Source organism: Onychomys torridus, chromosome 23 (assembly GCF_903995425.1).
Source record: "Onychomys torridus chromosome 23, mOncTor1.1, whole genome shotgun sequence".
Taxonomy (NCBI): Eukaryota; Metazoa; Chordata; class Mammalia; order Rodentia; family Cricetidae; genus Onychomys; species Onychomys torridus.
In genome coordinates, this window is record NC_050465.1 from 66,210,730 (window position 1) to 66,230,833 (window position 20,104).

The 20,104-nt window shown below is 42.1% G+C and overlaps 1 protein-coding gene across 1 annotated transcript in view; it reads right to left on the minus strand.

The window, feature by feature from the left end:
• Positions 1-20,104, minus strand: part of Col4a4 (collagen type IV alpha 4 chain) — a 114,990-nt gene that overhangs the window by 29,411 nt on the left and 65,475 nt on the right. Inside the window, exons 22-35 of the mRNA XM_036173371.1 lie at positions 19,618-19,781; positions 16,894-16,966; positions 15,826-15,932; positions 15,009-15,192; positions 13,600-13,668; positions 11,735-11,842; positions 9,995-10,213; positions 9,081-9,242; positions 7,076-7,246; positions 6,334-6,477; positions 5,446-5,553; positions 4,420-4,601; positions 3,470-3,533; positions 2,263-2,337 (exon numbers count right to left, since the gene is read on the minus strand). Of these exons, the coding sequence (XP_036029264.1) occupies positions 2,263-2,337; positions 3,470-3,533; positions 4,420-4,601; positions 5,446-5,553; positions 6,334-6,477; positions 7,076-7,246; positions 9,081-9,242; positions 9,995-10,213; positions 11,735-11,842; positions 13,600-13,668; positions 15,009-15,192; positions 15,826-15,932; positions 16,894-16,966; positions 19,618-19,781 (1,830 nt within the window). The remainder of the gene's footprint in view (positions 1-2,262; positions 2,338-3,469; positions 3,534-4,419; positions 4,602-5,445; positions 5,554-6,333; positions 6,478-7,075; positions 7,247-9,080; positions 9,243-9,994; positions 10,214-11,734; positions 11,843-13,599; positions 13,669-15,008; positions 15,193-15,825; positions 15,933-16,893; positions 16,967-19,617; positions 19,782-20,104) is intronic.

Genomic DNA, 20,104 nt, shown 5'->3' on the forward strand with positions numbered 1-20,104 from the left:
ATAATACATATATATTATATTATAATATATGTAATATATAACCCGTTCATTCTATTCCCCTAGAGAACTCTGATTATACTTTAAATTATATTTATTTTATTACTAGAAAGACAGCTATTTTCCCATATGCTTAGTTATATGTGTGACTTTAATTCAAATTTATAGTAAACCAATAATCTATGCTGAAACCTCAATGGCTAAATCTTCAAATAAAATACACATCTTTGGATTTACAAATCCATAGAGGGATAGTATTCATTAGGACACTAAACTAACTGATGCTTGTTCCTGTTAACTGATTAAATTTACTGTCTTCTAGCTCTGCTCTGTTATCTAATTGATTCCAAACACCTTCCTGCAAGGGACACATGGCATCATCAATGTCAGCTCCAGTCACCAAAGCAGATATTCCCAACTGCATCCCAGAGTTATGGTTGTGTTGAGAGCAGAATTTCAGGAGTAATTTGCACTGTATTTCCCTTGGGAGTTGAAGTGGATGGATGGGATTAGGGTTGACCCAGTATAATCTTACATAATCATGGATCAAGCTATGTTCTATACATCCTCACCAAGTTCACTCTAGTGCAGTGCAGGGATTCCTAGCCAAGGAAAATAGAGTATCTAAACTCTGTGCTGATGAATAACAGAAAAAATAAAACTCTAAGATGAATGGATGGCAAATAAGAAATGAGAGCAATTTAAACACTGATGATCACAGGATACCAGATCACATAGGGCAAGGCAGATTCTCTGGAAAAGCCTGACTTGGTATTAATTAACCTCAGACTTATGGTTTTCCACTTAAGATACTAGGTTACATAAAGTGCCCCTAGTTTGTGCTACATTGAGCCTGGAAATTTTTTATATCATCAGGGTTCATTAAAAAAAAAAAAAAAACAACCAAAAAACAACCCTTAAGCACAAGAACATGTCTTACTGTTTGGCTGTTTACTGTTTACTGTTGTGAAGTCACCCACGCTGATGCTGTGTGTGGAGTTTTCAATGTACAAGTGACTTTCATTTAATGTTCTGATCAGACATTCTATTTTGGGAAACAAAACATGGCAGCTTCTGCCAAATGGAACTTCAAGGTGATGCCTAGATGTCCCGGTTAGGTTTTTGTTGTTGGTGGTGGTGATGGTGTTTTTTTGGTTTTTGTTGTTGTTGTTGTTGTTGTTGTTGTTGTCATCTAGGATGAGGGAATTTTAATTGAGAAAGAATCTTCATCGGATTGGCCTGTAGGTGACTCCGTGGGGGCACTTTCTTGATTGATGGTTGATGTGGGAGAACCCAGACCACTGTGGGTGGTGCTACCCCTAAGCAGGTGGCCCTGAATTGTATAAGAAGTCAGGCTAAGTAAACCATGGGAAGCAAAGCAGTAAGCAACATTTCTCCACGGCCTCTGCTTCAGTTCCTGCCTCCAGGTTCCTGCCTTGCGTTCCTACCCTGACCTATTTTCATGAAGAACTATGAGTCATAAGATGAAATAAACCCTTTTCTCCTCAAGTTACTTTTGGTTACAGTGTTTGTCACAGCAATAGAAATTAAAATGTGACAGTGACATTCTAAATACAAAGTCTTAATTTACAAGAGAACTATGTCAATCCAAGCCTAGATTTAAGTCTAACCATTGCTGACTGAATGCACTCAGGCATAAGTGACTTAACCAGCCATCTTTAGGTAGACATTCCCTCTGTCCATGTATACCGCTGTGTGTGTATCTTTTTGCATTTTCCTGATTATTAACTTCAGATATGCTCCTAGCAGGAGAATTCCTCTGTTGAGGAGCAAGCATATTTTAAATATTGGTGCATGTTTCTACAGGGCTCAAACCAAAGTGCAAATCTGAACTCACCCCTTTTACTTGTATCCTCGTTTCTTTTACTGGGAGAAAGATGGCTTCCAGTATAACTTCAGCCATCTTAAATGACAGAGATGGCCAAATAATCTGAATTTTAATTGCTTGAATATTTATTTTGAATATTCACTTTGAATCTTTAAATATTCAATATGAATATGCAGAAGGGAGTGTATTGCTTTGCCAATTGTGAGAATACATTGAGAATCCCTAGCACCTAGTCCTAGTATACTTCTGGGTGAAGGATGCTACAACAATGCCACACAGAATTATTTTGATACATACATTAATGGGCAAATGGCAAAGAAAATATTGATAGGATCATTCCCAGTGGTAACTGTAAAAGTAATTACATTGTGTTTCAAAGTCTTCTTTCTTATAATAGGAAAAATGTGGATCTATACCTTGGCATCCAGGGCTACCTGGCTCACCCTTCGAACCAGGTGGACCACACTGACTGGCAGGGTCACCTTTGTTTCCTGTGAGTGACACAATACCAAAAGCATTAGTTAGGAAAATATTGTTTGGTCTCATAGAAGCAACTTCCATGGTATTTGTCTTCATAATCTAGTTTCCAGTTTTCCGGGGGCCTTTTAAAAACTATTTTTGTTCCTAAAGAAGAACAATGAAAGTATAGATGGAAGATGTGATTTATTATTTTTAAAATAATAAATTTATTTATTCCATGTGCATGAGTGTTTGGCCTGCAAGTGTGTATGTATGCCTTGTGAATGCCTGGTGCCTGTAGAGGTTACCAAGACAGCCAAACTTTTGATTGTTGTATGCAAACATTTAAGATTACTATGATTTTAGTTTATTTGCTTGTTTGTCTGTCCAAAGGGTAAATAAAACTTCTCTATTTTTAAGCATCTTGACTTGTTAGGAGTATGATTTCAGTTGTGTTTACACAACAATATGGCTATAAGTACAAGATAGGCTCAGACCTTTTGGGCCAGCCTACACCTATTTTACAAATAAAGTTTTATTGGGATGTGTCTGAGTAGTTGTGGTTGAGACTATATGCCCAACAAAGCTAAAAAAAAAAAAAAAAAAAAAAAAACTTATGATATGGCCCTTTAGGGAAAAAAAGACACTTCTTATCTTTAATTAAGGATAAAAATAATTCAATTATAAGTTACATCTGGCTTGAGAATTCTGCAGTAAACAATTAACATCTGGTGGGGACTTATGTTCTGTGATTCTTGTAAGTAGAATCCCAGTAGCTGAACAGAGGAAATCCTCAAATGAGTGACTGGTTCCTATGGAACATGGGGTTTCTGAGTCAAAGTGGATACTTTCTAGAGATGTGGATCTGGCCAGTTGTACCGGCTGTAATTTGGGAAGCTGTGGTCACTACATGGACAGCTTCTGAGACTTTCATGGAGAGGAAGTCATGAGGAGCCTGCAGGCATGCTGTACCCCTTTGTAGGTACCTTTGGCCCTGGTTGGAAAATGAGAACCATTTGAAGCTTCAGTGTTCCAGTGTTGAGAAGAGTTGCTGCTGAGTTCTAACTTGTGTGATGCATTTTGTCGCTTCAAAGATCCTCACTTGCTGGGTTACAATTCTCAGAACTCTGAATGTGATGGCCATGAATATTTTCCAAGCCATACCTTTAGGTCCTCTTGCTCCATCATCTCCTGGGAGTCCAGGGGGGCCTGGAGGACCTGGATCACCCTGGCAATTAACAGAACAAAAATAAGACCCTGGTTGGGTTTTCCATGCAGTGGCATAAACATGCTATCGCTTTCTGCAACCAATTTGGTGCTTGTAATTGATAATGGTAAAGGAAATTGTTAATGCCCTTTAAGCATACTACTAACTGTGACTATGTTTTATGAGCTGGTGAAACCCCTACAGAATTAGAGCTATCCATCTCAGCAAGAATCGTAGAATTCTCTATACATGATTACCAGAGAGTAACCATGTCATACAATTTGAATTTACAGTTTGATCAAACCAGTTGACATAAAATAAAATATTGAAAGTTGTGTTGTAGCACAAATTTTAAAGATCCATTTTATTCCAAAAGATGGAAAGCCAACTACTTTATACATTTTCCAGAAATATGGTACAAGTTACTACATCATATTTTCTGATTTCTCAAGGGGAATGTTACTCATGATTATGAAGGCCAAGTACATTTTAAGTAAACTATATGAAATCTTCAAACAGATGGAAAGGCTTAGAAAACAAAATTTGGTGGGTTTTTTTTTTTTTGTTTTTTGTTTTTGTTTTGTTTTGTTTTGTTTTGTTTTGTTTTGTTTTGTTTGAAACAATGCAATACCAAGTGGTAAGTCTCTATGAGTTATTTAAGCCTGGGCTGGAATATTTGAATCACATGACTTGCTCATCTACGGCAGGACAGCAAGTTCTGAGCACTAGTTGGAAATTTCAGTTATGCCATAACCTTCTGGAAGGCTCCTTGCTTTCTTCATGCTACCTCTTAGTCTCAAATAACCAGTATATGACAGGGGCACATACCAGCAAATTCTGATTTTTTTGTGGGCTCCTGAGAGCAGAAAGAGTTTTTTTCTTCCCTCTTCTAGGAGCAGCTCCTCACCTGGTCACCTGGAAATCCTGGAAAACCAATGACTCCTTTTAGTCCAGGTGAGCCTGGAGGGCCAGGGGCGCCTGGAGGCCCAGGATGCCCATTTGTCCCAGGCGGTCCCCTGTGCAGTCCAGGTGGTCCATCTCTTCCGGGATCGCCTCTTCCCCCTTGCATCCCTGGGCTTCCTTTATCACCTGTTGAGGTCGGAAGTGTTACAAACCCCTTGGCTAAAGTCTTAGACTAAGTGAAGATGGTACTGAATGACTCAGTTCTACTTGCAGGAGATAAAGCCAATGAAATTGGGGATGTTAGCTTCTGTTCCAAGCCACATCTCTGTGGTTTCTGTGTTTGGCAACCTCACTGTGAAAGAAGGTGCCAAGAATAGATATGAGCCCATGGGTGGAAGGAGGGGGCAGGCAAACTCATTTGCTCTAGCATGCACACCTTACAAATGAATTCAACCCAGAGAAGTTGAAACATTTTCTTCTAATGGCTAGCTAAAGAGAGATCCAGGATATAACCTAAGCAGATTAACCTTGAACTTGAGAAAGAATACAAATTATGTTGTCAAAAATCCTTGCCCTGCCATGTTTCAGAGGACTAGCAGCATGTCATGGGAATGCTTTTTAGAAAAATAATGGTCCCTGGTAACCCCAGATCTGTAGATTCAGGATCTGTATTTAAACAAGACCCATAGGTGATTTATATACTCTTTTGTTAGAGTGGGACTGGGCAAAATGACATAGGCAGCCCCAGATATTCTTATCAGATTCCCCAAACAGAGGGCCTTTAAACCTGGAGCCATTAATTTATGTATAGCTTATGTTAGTCCTACTTTGGAATATCCAAATCTATAAATACATATGAACTCCAACTATTTTTAGCATGGAAAAGCCAAAATATTACTGGAAAATTTAATAGGGTACAATTGCATTTAAGAAATGACCTTTCCTAATTCCTTGTTGGAGGGAAAGTTGCCTAATATAGGCTTACCTGAATGATCTATAAAATATCAAATATAAAACCTCAAGCATTTACCTCTCTGTCCTGGGAACCCATCATCTCCTGGAGGACCAGTGTCCCCAGGCTCCCCCTTTTGGGAAATGATGGCTGCTTCTCCTGCATCACCAGGAGGTCCTCTGGCTCCTGCAAATGTTACTTATATGAGAGAAACACACACACAAAGAGATTTTTTTATCTTTACCATTTTAAAATCCTTAATTCATGTAAATAGTTTATAAGCTAATAGAACAAGAAAACAAACACTAAAATCTAGATAATCAAAAAATTGAGAAGAAAAGGTCATTTGAATAAAATTGGAGGCTATTTTTCCAGAGAGCTTTAAGATTTGAAACAATTCCTTGTAAAGGCTGTTGAGCATTGATTTTATTGCTAGAAATGCAACATTTTCTCCTGTAGCAACAGCTGAGAGGCCACAGGAAACATCTATGCTGTAAATGGTTAGGAGGGGCAGGGTTCAAAACATAAAACCCCAAACAATATTTTATGAAAATTAAGTATTCGTGAAAATTATATGCAAATCAAATTTCATTGTCCACAACTAAAATTCTGTTCCAATTTTTAATTTTATCTGGTGGTTTTCAGGTGCCAAGGCCAAGGTGTATTATTGTCACAGAGGCCATTTGGCCTCCAATACCTCAAACATTGTTTACAGATGTTTACCACCAGGACAGCAAGGTCTCTGAAGCCCTATGTCTATAAATCAATGCATTCAGGACCTCTTGTTAGCGTCTCCAACATTAGAGTGATTTATTTGCCTTCATTACATATAATAAGATTGAAAGGCAAGGAAAATGAATTCCTAAGATATCACAGAACCAAAGAAAATCTGAGACAAACTAATCGCATTTGATCCAACACTGGGAATGAGCTCACGCAGCCCCCTGAGTTGTCAAACCCACTTGCCTTTGGCGCCTTTCTCTCCCAGGTCTCCCTGCAAGCCAGGCCAGCCCTTCTCTCCGATTTCTCCCTTTCTTCCAGGCTGTCCATCCGGGCCTGACCTTCCTCTCTCTCCTGGGAAACCAGGGTAGCCAGGCAGCCCTGGGTGTCCTGATAAAATGAGAACATGAAGTTTAGGGAAACACTTTAAGGCTAGCATGGTTCTTTCATGTCCCTGGTCATTCAGTATACAAATTCATGCCCAACACTTTATGCAGAAAGGAAATCATTAATTTGAACCTGACTATGGTCTTAAACATCTGTGTTCTCCCACCCACTCATATTTCCTTATCCTAAAGATGTAACATGAAAATGCTATTGTTTTGGGATCCTGCGCCCATCATATTTTAAGAGCACCAAGAGAAAGGATGAGGACAGAGGGCCCATCCAAAGTGAAATGTGTTAGCCCTGCCCTAATGATATCACTGGTGCTGCCTGGTCTAGTGAGCTTAGATATCCTCATCCTGTGAACCCAACCCAATAGCCCTCCCTGCCCCCCACCCCGCAGGCCTATTGCCAATTTTCTTACATCAGAACATCTTTCACTAAAAAAGATAACATGGAGAATAAAGGCTACATCTGAAAGTGGAGGGCAAAGTTAAGCTAATTAATGCATTCTATTAGTGTTAAGTCTTGCCTAACCAGTTTGGTTTGACAGTTGATTTTGAGTTTATAAAACTGGGAGAATTATTGGGGGAGCACTACTCACCCTTTGGGCCTGGAAGGCCAGGTTGGCCACCTTCCCCAGTGGGGCCTGGGATCCCAGGAGGTCCTTGGAGACCATCTGCTCCTGGGAGGCCTGAAAGGCCAGGGAGACCCTTCATCCCAGCTGGTCCAGAAGGCCCCATGTCTCCTGGCTGGCCTTTCCAACCTGGGACCCCTGAAAAATGCACAACAACCATGAAGCTGGAAAACTTAAAACTTTCTTCAAACATTCGCAGGAAAAACACACTCCACAGAGCTCAAATGATGTACCCGTGGCACATTAAACAAGAACAAAACAATATTTATCAGCTAAAGTGACAGGAGCAACTTTGTATCTGCCTAAGAATGTATTTTTCTGGATGTTATAAAAGGGGAGGCAGAGATCATCTGAATACTTCTTCCCGTTTACGAATGAATGAAGATTTATGGTTTTCTCTTTTTTAAAATATGAAGACAGAGATGAAAGCAAAAAAAAAAACTGTTCTTATATGTGCTCTAGAAAGAGAAGAAGAGGAGGAGGAGGAAGAGAAAGAAGATGGAGAAGGGGAGGGGGAAGAGGAGGATGATAAAGAGGAGGAAAATAGGACGAATAGGAGAGGAGGAGAGAAGAAGGAGGAGGAGGAGAGAAGAAGGAGGAGGTGGAGAAGGAGAGAAGGAGGAGAGGAGAAGGAGAAGGAGGAGGAGAAGGAGAGGAGGAGAGAAGAAGGAGGAGGAGGAGAGAAGAAGGAGGAGGTGGAGAAGGAGAGAAGGAGGAGAGGAGAAGGAGAAGGAGGAGGAGAAGGAGAGGAGGAGAGAAGAAGGAGGAGGAGAAGGAGAAGGAGAGAAGAAGGAGGAGAGAAGGAAGAGGAGGAGAGAAGAAGGAGGAGGAGGAAAAGGAGAGAAGAAGAAGGAGGAGAAGGAGGAGGAGGAGAGAAGAAGGAGGAGAAGGAGAGAAAGAGGAGAAGGAGGAGGAGGAGAGAAGAAGGAGGAGAAGGAGAGAAAGAGGAGGGGGAGGAGGAGGAGGAGGAGGAGGAGGAGGAGGAGGAGGAGGAGGAGGAGGAGGAGGAGGAGGAGAAGGAAGTTGTTTCTGGGTGCTTTCTGAACCTTTGCCCCAGTAAACTTCAATTAGACTGTTAACTCTGATGAAAGATTTGTACAAATCAGAACAGCCAGAATTAATGGTGCTTGAGATGAGGCTGTAGTAGTGAATTCTGTCCCCCTGGCTTTTCAAGTGGGTGTCTTGCACTGGGATAAAAGCAGCAGCAGATATGTTACAGAGTGAAGGACCCCAGAAATGAAATGAGGAGCCTACTGGAGAAAGCCCCTACTATGGGCTGAATGTGTCTCCCCAGAGTTGTTATACTTAATCTTAACCAGCAATGTGAAAAGATTAAGAAGCAGGGAGTTTTGAAAATGATTAGGTGTGAACATAAGAGAGGTCTGTGGTATCTGTGTGAGGATATCAGAAGGTGTCATCAGTGTGGAAGAGGTCCTCACCAGATACCAAAACTCCTGCTGTCTTGATTTTGGACTTTCTAGCCTCCTACTAATCAATTTCTGTTGCTTATAAATTACTCATTTAAAGGCATTTTGTTATAGTTGGCCCAGGGGACTAGAGAAGCCCCTGAGTGCCTGTGTGAGAAGATACACACTCACTCTTGTTCCAAGAATGCAAGGTCCCAACCTTCACCTGGGACATCTTCCAAAGCCACATTTGCAGGAATGACTTTGACAGATGATGCTCCATTTCCTCAGGATGGGAAGCATGTCTGCTTGAAGACAGCTAAGAAGTGGTTGTTCCTAAACTTGCATATAATGCATGTGGCCTCTAGCCAGTTCTGTACATGTTACTTGACTAGAATTTGGGGAAATGACACAGACCAACCTGAAACGCATGAATAAAAGGTTCTTTGTTTCTGACTTGGTACTCATGTTTCTGCAGACATCCATATATGAACAAGAGGCAAGCTTCCTGACTATAAATTGGCAATGCCTAGACACTTCACGTTTTGACACCCACTGGCACTTACCTGGACTACCAGGAGTTCCAGGAAGTCCTGGTTGTCCTGGGATCCCTGGAGCACCTCTTTCACAGGAATGGCCAGGGGGTCCTGGGATCCCTGGAAACCCAGGACTTCCTCCTCTGCCTTTGGGACCTTTGAGACCTGGAGATCCAGGGATGCCAGGTGGCCCTGAAATGATGATGCATTGGGACATTTATGAGTTAACACTGTATAGATGGCCTATAACATCACTCATGCATATCAATTCTAGAAATCAACAATTTGATTCTGACTCTGGGCTCCCTGCGCTAACATTTGGAATGGATTTTCATATCATGGATACAGCTACAAGTGTGTGTAAACCATGCCTTGCTAAGTGAGCTGCTTGATAAGTATACTGATGACAAAGGAGTGACCTAGGAAACAAGAGACCATAGACTTCCCTCCTTCTACCATCCTCCTCCTCTGCAGCAGATTTACACCAGATACATAAGATGCACCCAGTGTGTGCTGCATGAATGCACATTTGGGGGGAGGTCTTATCAGTTATTCTTTCAAATTTCTATTGGATTTCCATGGAGCAAGGTTCCCTACTAAGACCCTGAGTGGCTAGACCTCACATAGTCTGTAGTAAACTGCCTCAGTCTGGTGCTAGCAGTGACAGGTTACCCATCCCTTGCTGTTGGTGGCTTTTGGAGCAAATACATCATCTGGATAGAGCTGAGTGGACTAAGCCACTGTGGCCCTACATTTGCAAACAAGCAGTAAAGTGCATAGGCAACCCAAGGGGTTCAGGTTCATTTGTTGTGATCAGTGCCTATTAGTAGTCATGAAATGTATGTATACTTGCTGCCTAAAGTATAATAGTATAAACATTCTTTTGGGATCTGGCCAAAGCTGAGCAGACATCCTATAACAAAGAGATAGCAAAGACCTCCTACCTTCAGCCCCTGGGCATCCTGGGTAACCTTTGTGCCCTTTCATGCCTGGCACTCCTGGAAGACCCCTATCTCCAGGGGGTCCTGGGTCACCAAATGCAGGTTCTCCTGGGATTCCTTTCTGGCCATCTATTCCAGGAGACCCAGGTGGACCTGGGGGTCCAATAGGGGATGCCCCCTTTTCACCTCCAATTCCTGGATCTCCCATGTCACCACGAAAACCTATTTAACAACAATAACCAACTGCTATATGTACAAATATAGATCCAACAATATAAGGACAATACTTTGAAAACCACAGGCACAATTAAGAGGTACCTAACAGGTAACATTTCTATGACTTTTGAGACTCGAGAGGTAATATTCTTTTGCCACTCTATAAATGATACCAATTGCTATTTTTCACTGCTGTTTTGTCTTTTAAAACTTATTTATTTATTTGTGGAGGCAGGCAGGCATACACATGGAGGTCAAAGGACAACTTGTGAGAGTTCCATGGATGGAACTCAGTCATTGGGCTTGGTATCAAGCAAATTTTATTCACTGGGCCATCCTGCCATACCCCTTAAACAAATTTTTTTTACACTTATTTGTTTGTATTCACTCTGTAGCCTAAGCTGCCCTGGACCATTGTACATATTCCAGGATTGTAGCTGGAAGTTTTTCTGTGTCCTGCCTGGCCCAGGGTCAGGACAAATCTCATCCACAGTCCCACAGCCTTTTATAAAATAACCACACAGTGGCTTAATATTATTTATAACTGCTTGGCCATTAGCTCAGGCTTATTACTGACTAGCTCTTGCGCTTAAACTCAGCCCATTTCTGTTCATCTATATGTTGCCACGTAGCTTTGCCTGTGTGTCATTACATGCTGCTCCCTGCATGGTGAGCTGGCATGTAGACAAATTTCTAAATGGTCTTATTAAATAAAAAACACAGAGCCAAATATAGTGGTGAAAGCCTTAGAGATCAGGAAAATAGGAAAAGCCACCAGTCAACCTTACCTCATCAATTCTGCAGCTTCCAAATTCGAGTTCCTTCCTGTCTACCCATGCCTTTATATGCCTTGATTTTCTGGCCTCTCATTGGCTCTTAGCCCAGCTACCTCACTTCCTCGTCATTGTCTGTTTGTACAGACCTCCAGGTCTCTATGGTTGGTACTGGAATTAAAGGTGTGTGTCACCATGCTTGGTTCTGTTCCCTAGTCTGGCCTTTAACACACAGAGACTCTGCCTGCTAAGAGATTGGATTAAGGGCGTGTACTGCCTGACTTTGTTTACTTAAAATGGCTGGCCTTTTCCCCTTGATCTCCAGGCAAACTTTATTTACCAAAGCACAAATAAAATATCACCATATTTCAGCACAAATAAAATATCACCACACCAGGATAACCTGAAACTCAAGGAGATTCTCCTCCCTCCACATCTGGAGTCCTGGGCTAACAGGTGAGTCACGCTATGCCCAGCCTCCTCATCACTTTCTTCCTCTGGCAGACGCTGCTTTGGACTGTGGTTCCAACCACACAATGAACTTGTGACTGCCGACAGCTAAGGATTCCCCCCTGGAAGGCATCTCAACTGCATCTACAAGTTGTCATAACACAGCTGAGTTCTGAGTTTCCCCAGAGAACCATTACTCCATTGTCTCCAGTTCCCCTGCCACCTCCGTAAGGGTGCCCATCTTTAGGAATATGTAAAAGTTCTTGATGAAAATGCTCCCAAAGCAGAGAAAGCCTTCACTTACCTGGTGGACCTGGAATTCCAGGCATTCCTGGTTTGCCCTGCCGACCTTTCTGCCCATCTGGACATCTCATACCAGGAGCACCTGGGGGACCTGGAAACCCCTTCGGACCTAAACAAGAACAAATAAAACAAAGATTCAATTGCACAGAAATGAGCCAAATAGGAACAGCAAAAAAAAGAGATTTTGAAATGTCTGTGTTAGTTGTCTTTTTGAGTATGTCAACTTTATGGAAATAAAAATGCTTTCCATCATGGTTTACAGAAGCATTCTGTAGCCATTATTCCAGGTAAGTGTTTCAGGGTAATTTTCCTCAGAATCTGTACTAGGGGGATTTCCTCCTGAGAGCTTTTCACACATAGACCACCATTCACATACATTTTAGTGCCTTCCTTGGAAGGTTTGAAACACAGACCACAGGCCTAGCCTCTTCTTTAAGAGGACAAGGTGGTGACCAGAGCCCACCCTGCTGAGAAAGCACAAAAGGAGCCCTAAGTTACATAGAGCAGAAGCTAATAAGTCATCAAGATTTTCCCTTAAATCTCTGATCTCCTCCTAAGTTAGCTCAGCTAACATGGAGGAAATTGTCAATTGTGAAATTCCCAGGAGGTACAATTGCATGGGTATAGAGCGTGGGAACTTACTTCCTGTACGCTAACACTGCTGGCAAGCAATCAAAGTTGTTCATTCGTCCCCAGGAAGGTAACAGTAAAAAGGAAATGAATATTCAATGAACCAACCAGCAGTTCATCACTCTACAGATGCAGTTATGTCTTCACACTCTCACAGCTACATTGTGATGAGTGGAATATACTACCCTGTCTTTTGAGCTGGAGCCTGACCACACGACTGGCTTTAGCCAGTCACACACTCACACACACACACACACACACACACACACACACACACACGGGTACATGGATATATATATATATATATGAACATAGTTATTTAAAATATTTGAAACTACTTGAGCCAATGAGGTCTGAATCGCATGATGAGATCTGAGGTGCAAGGTGATCCTGGGAGACTTGACCTTCCTGCAATCCCATGAAAAAAGCACACACTGGCTTTTGGAATAGAACAAGTGTTGACGATCTGAACTTAACCTAGGACCAGGCCACACCAACACACACTGTCCTAAACCAGCTGAGTCCCATTGTTCTTCAGACGCACAAGAGACGGAACAAGTATGTGTGTGTTTGCAGCTCACTGCATGGGTGCTGGAGATCTGAACTCAGATTCTCCTTATTCTTGCAAGAGCAAGATTTTTACTGACTGAGCAGCTTGCCCAGCTCTTTTCTATCCTTATATAGGACAAGAAAAGACGTGTTTACTAGCAATGCTGGTACTCAAAGAGTTAATTTAAATAAACTTTAAGGACATGAATATGGGTTTGTGGTCTGATTCAGCTAAACACAAGGGGTTGACTCAAATGGAATAGCTGCATGGACATGTGTTCAAGGGATGCTGATGCAGGAGCATTTTTCAGGCTCTGTCTAGTGATAACTTGTCCCTCTTGGAATGCACAGTCTACAGGAAGGTGACATTTTCCACTCTTGGGACACAGGAAGAATGGAAGGATATAGCTTTAAAATTCTCAAGGGCAGAGATATTAAGTGGCAGGTGGTCAAGCCAAGGTAAATTTTGTTGCACAGAGTCTGGAAAAGGCCAAGGAAGGGGCACAAACTAGAGGGGTGAGGCCCAGGAGCTAATGACCATCATGTTTTCCCCTGTCTCCTTTCCCTCGAAACCTTACACTAATTTTAGAAGTACCCTGGCCGGGAGGGTTTGCTGTGAGCTTATCTAGCTTCTTGGATCTTTTACTCTGGAAAGTGAGTAGAACAAGAACTTTGTGCTGGTGATACCTGGAGGTCCATCAAACCCAGGAGGGCCTGGATTCCCTGGATAGGTTACATTACAAGAAATGGTGTCACCTGGAGAGAAAAAGAAGAGTGATATTTAGATAACTGAGCACCAAATGCACTCTGAGTCTCTGTGACAACTCATTCAAGATATTTTTCCATACAGTGCACTAGCATGCAGAGGGAGAGACGTGTCTGGGCATCATGGGACCAGCTTTCCAGATCTCACCTTAAGTCCCAATCTCAGCTCTTAGAGTAGTTACAAGCACTATGAGAAAAGCATTGTGTCTAAGACATATCGGTTCTAATAACCTGGGAAAGTGTAAATTATTAATATCAATGATAGTGTGTAGGCCCACAGATTCTAGTGGAGTGGATAGAAAATGTTGACAGGTCATGAAGAAGCCATGGGACTCAGCACGGAGTTCAGCTGATTTTGCTCTTGGTTTGGACAACAGGGAACTACAGTAATGAAGAGGTTGTGCTGGATATGAATGACAGACACCATTTTTGAGATCTCTATGGGGCAGGTCCTTAAGTTATATTGTCTCTCACTTTTCCAGTGACTTGGCGATGAAGGTACTGTCATCCCCAGTATAACTGGCAAAGTGACGCAAAGCTTGTGCCTCTGAGTCCTTATGTCCCACTAAACCCAAAAGTTTCACTTTTGTAACAATACTTCATGGTTTATTACTTCATAGGCTTTCAAGCTACAATGTGAGACATAAAGGAAAATTGCATTACATTTTTCTGAGTCTCATGCCATAAACTTGCTTCTTAACAACTACAAAGGTAGTTGTCTTTATGTGTTGTCAAAACAAGAGCCCCAAACAGTATATTAGCCTCAAACTTCAAAACTAATACTATAGCCCAAGGTGTAATGTAAATTACAAAAGAAAAAAATCTTAAATAAATCTCTTTCTGTCAGCCATAACCCTGAAAGTAATTTTTTGAAATCCATATAGCTGTCAAATGTGCTTAAAATGTCACCATTTTTCCTCTCCCTAAAATGCTTACAAGTGTGTTTTCATGGACAATAATTTTTTAAATGAAACACTAGTGTGTCTTTTATTCAAATACTTCACATTATCTCAAAAGATTCTAAAAAGTTATGCGTTGAATACATATGAGTGATTTAAATACAGTTGGACTTTATGCATTGATGGGGAAAATGAATCAAAAGCAGTTTAGATGTGACAGACAAAGCAGCAAAGAGTAGCATTTGGGAGACTCGCTCTAAATATTGGTGATGTTATGTTTTTAGTTGCTGTACAACCTGCAAGATTTCTATAGCACCTGGATGGAATCCCCTTAGCCAGCCTGCCAGAGAGGTGATAACTTCACCCAGCAGAAGTTCCCTTCAGTTTTCATGATTTCAATTAATATTCTATTATACAAATACTCAAAATTACCTCTCTGCCCCTTCATGCCATCAAAGCCCCTCATGCCTGGATGCCCCGGCTCTCCTGGTCGGCCTCTGTCTCCTGGTGGGCCTGGAAATCCCAGGCCTGGAGGCCCGACAGGTCCTGCTTTCCCCGGAGGACCTGGCAGTCCAGGAAGCCCTTTCTCACCCGGGGTTGCATCCTCATGGTCGCCCTGGGAATGTTAGGTTGCACACCTATTATTGATCTTTCAAAGCTCATGAACTCAAAGCAGACTGCATGTTTAAAAGCCCAGATTTCAAAAAACAGTAGCTCTGAAGCAAGTGTGACTTAAAAGAATTAATTTAGGGATTGGGGATTTAGCTCAGTGGTAGAGCGCTTGCCTAGCAAGCGCAAGGCCCAGGGTTCGATCCTCAGTTCTACCAAAAAAAAAAAAAAAAAGAATTAATTTAGAGTCTTCTAATACTTTATATACATATTTTGCATATTCACATAACTACATATGACATGGATGCATATGCTATGCCTCCAATACAAAAAGTGAATTGTATTATACCTTAGATACAGAATAAGAACTTGTATGCAGAATCACTAACAGCAGATATAACAATAAGCAAGTGAGGTGGTAGGTCCACACACAAATGAAAAACTCAAGTGAGTTTTTGTATGAAATTGACTTCCTACATCCTATGAGAAGGTACCCAGATAGGCTCCATCACCCTCCATGTCTTTGGGTAAAAACACAACAAATCTTTATTCCTACTGCATGTGAGTCTGATCTATAGTTTCCTGCCTTGTTTATATGAACATATCAGAAAATGAAATTCTATAGCAGAAGTGTACATACTCGGAGGCCAGGATCCCCTCTTTCTCCAGCACGTCCATCCTGACCATCTTGTCCACCTGATCCTGGAAATCCTGGTGACCCATCATGTCCTTTTTCTCCTTTTTGCCCTGGGAAAAGGAGGCAAAAGACCTGTAAGCTCTCACACATGGGGAGTTAAATTAAAGAGGAAAAAAAAAGGACTCAGACTAAATATAATGGTGTTTCACTTTATGAGGGTTGATCAAATTTTCTGAGTGACTCAGTTATCCAAAATCACCCAAACCCAAAACAAAGGGAAGAATGGCAGTTACAAAACCTACTGGCTCTCTTTATTGGGGAAATTCTTCTTTTCATATTTTATCAAAGAGGTGATCTATGGAGAGATGTCATGGAAACTTCCTTATTCAGTGACAGTGCATGTAACATTCTATCCCTGGTTTTAGTGGATGGGAGAGTTGATCATTAGATTATTGCCCCAACTATACAGTCTTTTCTGAAGTTATTCCTCTGCATATAGCAGACAGAGCATCTATGATTTCAAGAACTTAGAGCTGCCTTATACATGGCATTCCTGGGGCAGGTAGCCCAGAGAAAGACAGGCTTGTGGGAGCAAATGGACATAGACCAATGAGAGATGAAGGATACCGAGAGAGCTTCATGATACCATGCAAGGCCATAGATCTGTTTGTTCCAACAGGAACCCTACACTTAGATTTTCATGTTTTGTCTAATAAATTACATAATTTCTCCAAATTACTTCAAAATACACATTTGTCTCCTAAATGCCATTGACTAACAGAGGATGCTAAAATGCAGTGAGCAAGCAAAAGGTACGCCAAAAGAGTTTTTGCTCCAGATTCAAGTTCACCACAATGAAGATTCAAATATGTTACTGAAGGAACATTTACATTTTCAAATAAGAGGCAGGAGATCTCAGTACCCACTAGTCACACCATTCTGTGAAGGGCAGGAAATACCTATAAGTCCTAAATTATCCATTGATCTGCAATCACAGGGGAAATCAATGCAAGTGGACGCCCATAGATCATTCATAAAATGTCAGAGGGCTAAGTGATCAGTCACACTCACCTTTCACTCTTGATGTGACCATGTCACCCTTTGCCCCTTTGTGGCCAGGGGGCCCCAAGGCACCAGGTTTTCCCTTGGTGGAAAAAAAATGAGAGCAGTGCATTAGATTAATTCTGGTAGGGAAGTCATTCACATTCTTGTCTAACACCTTCTCATCTCCTCTAAATCTTTTGTTTAAAGATCCTGCCTTGGAAATCTTTGTTTTGTCCCTCTCTTGTCTTTCAGAGTGGTTCTGTTGTGTTAAACCCGAGTTCTTAGTGTTAAAATCTAAGTAAAGTCTGTATCTTAGTCAGCAGGAATTTATCAATGCCTCTTCTATTTTAGCAGTTCACTACAATTAAGATTTGATGGAGTGAGGGCTAGAGAGATGGCTTGGTGCGCAAGAGCACTTGCTGCTTTTATGGAGGACATGCTTGGCTAGCAGCACCCACATGGTGGCTCTTAAGACCCTGTAACTCCAGTTCCAGGGGAAGGAGTTTCCCTTCTGGCCTCCACATGCACCAGGCATGCTTGTGACTCATGTACATACATGCAGATATTCACAAATATATACAAGAATTTAAAACATGAATCTTTTTTAAAAGCTGGGGAAAACGATCCATGGGAATTCTATGTGGATATGGTACCTCATGTTGAGTCTTAAATAAAATGCACCCTGGATAAATATGTATCATAAAATATAGTTAAAATTATTTTAGCCTTTGATCAATGAAAGTGTCAGCAAAGGGGAGGGTGAGTAACATAAGAGCTTCCACAGAGCTGGTGATGGGGAAAGAAGCCGGGGAATACTGTAATGTTAATGGAGGTTGATAAGAAAGAGAAGGGAAATAAGATTCTTTTCTCCCTGTTCCCCAGCTCTAAGCATGGTGTGATGAATGTAATATAGAAAGAATACATCAGAAATACAGTCAGCCCAATGGGTCCTAGAACAACTGAATTAATACCTTACCCATAATAACCCTGCACAGATTAGTAGTCCACAAAGTAAAAAAAAAAAAAAAAGTCAGCCCTAAGAAACAACTCAACACAAAACCACAATAGCATCTTAGAGTAACTAAAAGATTAAATAGCAACATACAAAACAAACAAAAAAGACTTGACCATGATAAAATATTGAATGTTACAAAATGGACTATAATATGCAAACCACAAAATAATTTTAGCATGTTTGTTCACTATTCATGCATTAAGAATCTAGGTTTCTGCTGAGGCAGATTTGCAGGTGTGCTGTGCACATGTGGAAATGGTAAGGCTGGTGGTCTGAATCACCGAATTCATTTATAAGCAGAATTTTCTATCATGATATCTTCCTCCCTACCCTCCCACTCTGTCCCTGTTCCAGCTTGACCCTCCCATTTCCCTATGTTCTCATACCCCACTCCTCACCCTCTGCCACATCCCCTGCCACCCAGTCCACTCATGTAGATCTCATCTACTTCTCCTTCACAGGATCATCCATGTGTCCCTCCTAGGGTCTTTTCGTGTTAGCTAGCCTCTCTGGAGTTGTGGATTATAGTCTGGCCATCCCTTCCCTTGCATTTAGTATCCACTTATGAGTGAGTACATACTATGTTTGTTCTTCTAAGTCTGGGTTACCTCACTCAAGACGATATTTTCTAGATCCATCCATTTGCCTGTAAATTTCATGATATCATTGGTTTTTTACTGCTGAGTAATACTCCATTGTGTATATATGCCATATTTTCTTTATCCATCCTTCAGTTGAGGAGCATCTGGGTTGTTTCCAGGTTCGTGCTATTACAAATAATGCTGATATGAACATAGTTGAGCATGTGTCCTTGTGGTAAGATTGAGCATTCCTTGGGTATATGCCCAAGAGTAGTATAACTGGGTCTTGAGGAAGACTTATTCCCAATTTTCTGAGAAAGCACCATACTGATTTCCAGAGTGGCTGTACAAGTTTGCATTCCCACCGACAGTGGAGGAGTGTTCCCCTTGCTCCACATCCTCTCCAACATAAGCTGTCTTTAGTATTTTTTATCTTAGCCATTCTGACAGATGTAAGATACTATCTCAGAGTTGTTTTGATTTGCATGGAATAGGAAGAGGTACGGTGCTGGGGAGGTTCTCAGGAATCCATAAGGTGGACCCCACCTTGGTCTGCTGGCAGTGGTCCAGAGGGTGCCTGGACCAGTCTACTCTGGTGACCAGCCTAGGAAATAACCTAGCTGTCATCATAGAGCCTTTGTCCGGTGACAGATGGAGGCAGATACAGAGATCCACAGCCAGGCACCATGCTGAGCTTCGGGAATCCAATTGATGAGAGAGAGGAGGGAATCTGCAGGTGAGGGGCGTCAAGATCATGATGGGAGGATGTACAGAGATGACCGGCCACACTAGTGGAAGCCCATGAACTGTGGACTGGTGGCTGTGGAGCCTCCATGGGACTGGACGAGGCCCTCTGGATATGGAAGATGGTTGTTTGGCTCGAACCATTTAGGGGGCACCCAGGCAGGGGGATTGGGATCTGTCCCTGGTCTATGGGCCAGCTTCTGGAATCTGGTGCATGTGGTGTGACACCTTGCAGAGCCTTGTTGCAGTGGGAAGGGGCTTGGACCTGCCTAGGCTCAGTGTGCTGGGCTCTGCTGACTCCCCATGGGAGACCTTGATTTGAGGGATGTGGGGGTGCAGGGTGGCACAATAAATTCTCTCTTTGTCTGTCTTATTTAACTGAAGAGATTATGATCAGTAAGTGTTACTTACTGGTGGCCCTGGAGGTCCTTCAGCACCAGGCTGGCCTGGATCACCCTTTTCTCCATGCCAGCCAGGAAGCCCTAAGTCTCCTTTCCTTCCTTGTCTTCCAGGAAGTCCTGGAGGGCCAGGGGGTCCCATGGGCCCAGGTGGACAGATACAGAGTCCCTCATTTCCTAGGCAGAGGTAGAAAGACAGCTTTGACATGGCTCCCGACAAAAATCCCCAGTAAGCTTTTTACTACAAAGACTAGAAAATGAGAAGTCTGCAGTGCACAATTCCTATCACTGGAAACTGAGACCATGTGACATGTGACTGGAGTGCAGCATGTGGCAGGGCAGGGTCTGTGGCATGGTCTATGTGGAATGAGACCATGTGGTAAGAGACTGGAGGGCAGCATGCAGCGGGACGGGGTCTGTGGCATGGTCTACGTGAGATGAGACAATGTGACTGGGACTGGAGTGAAGCCTGTAGCGTGGTAAAGGGGTAGATGGCACAG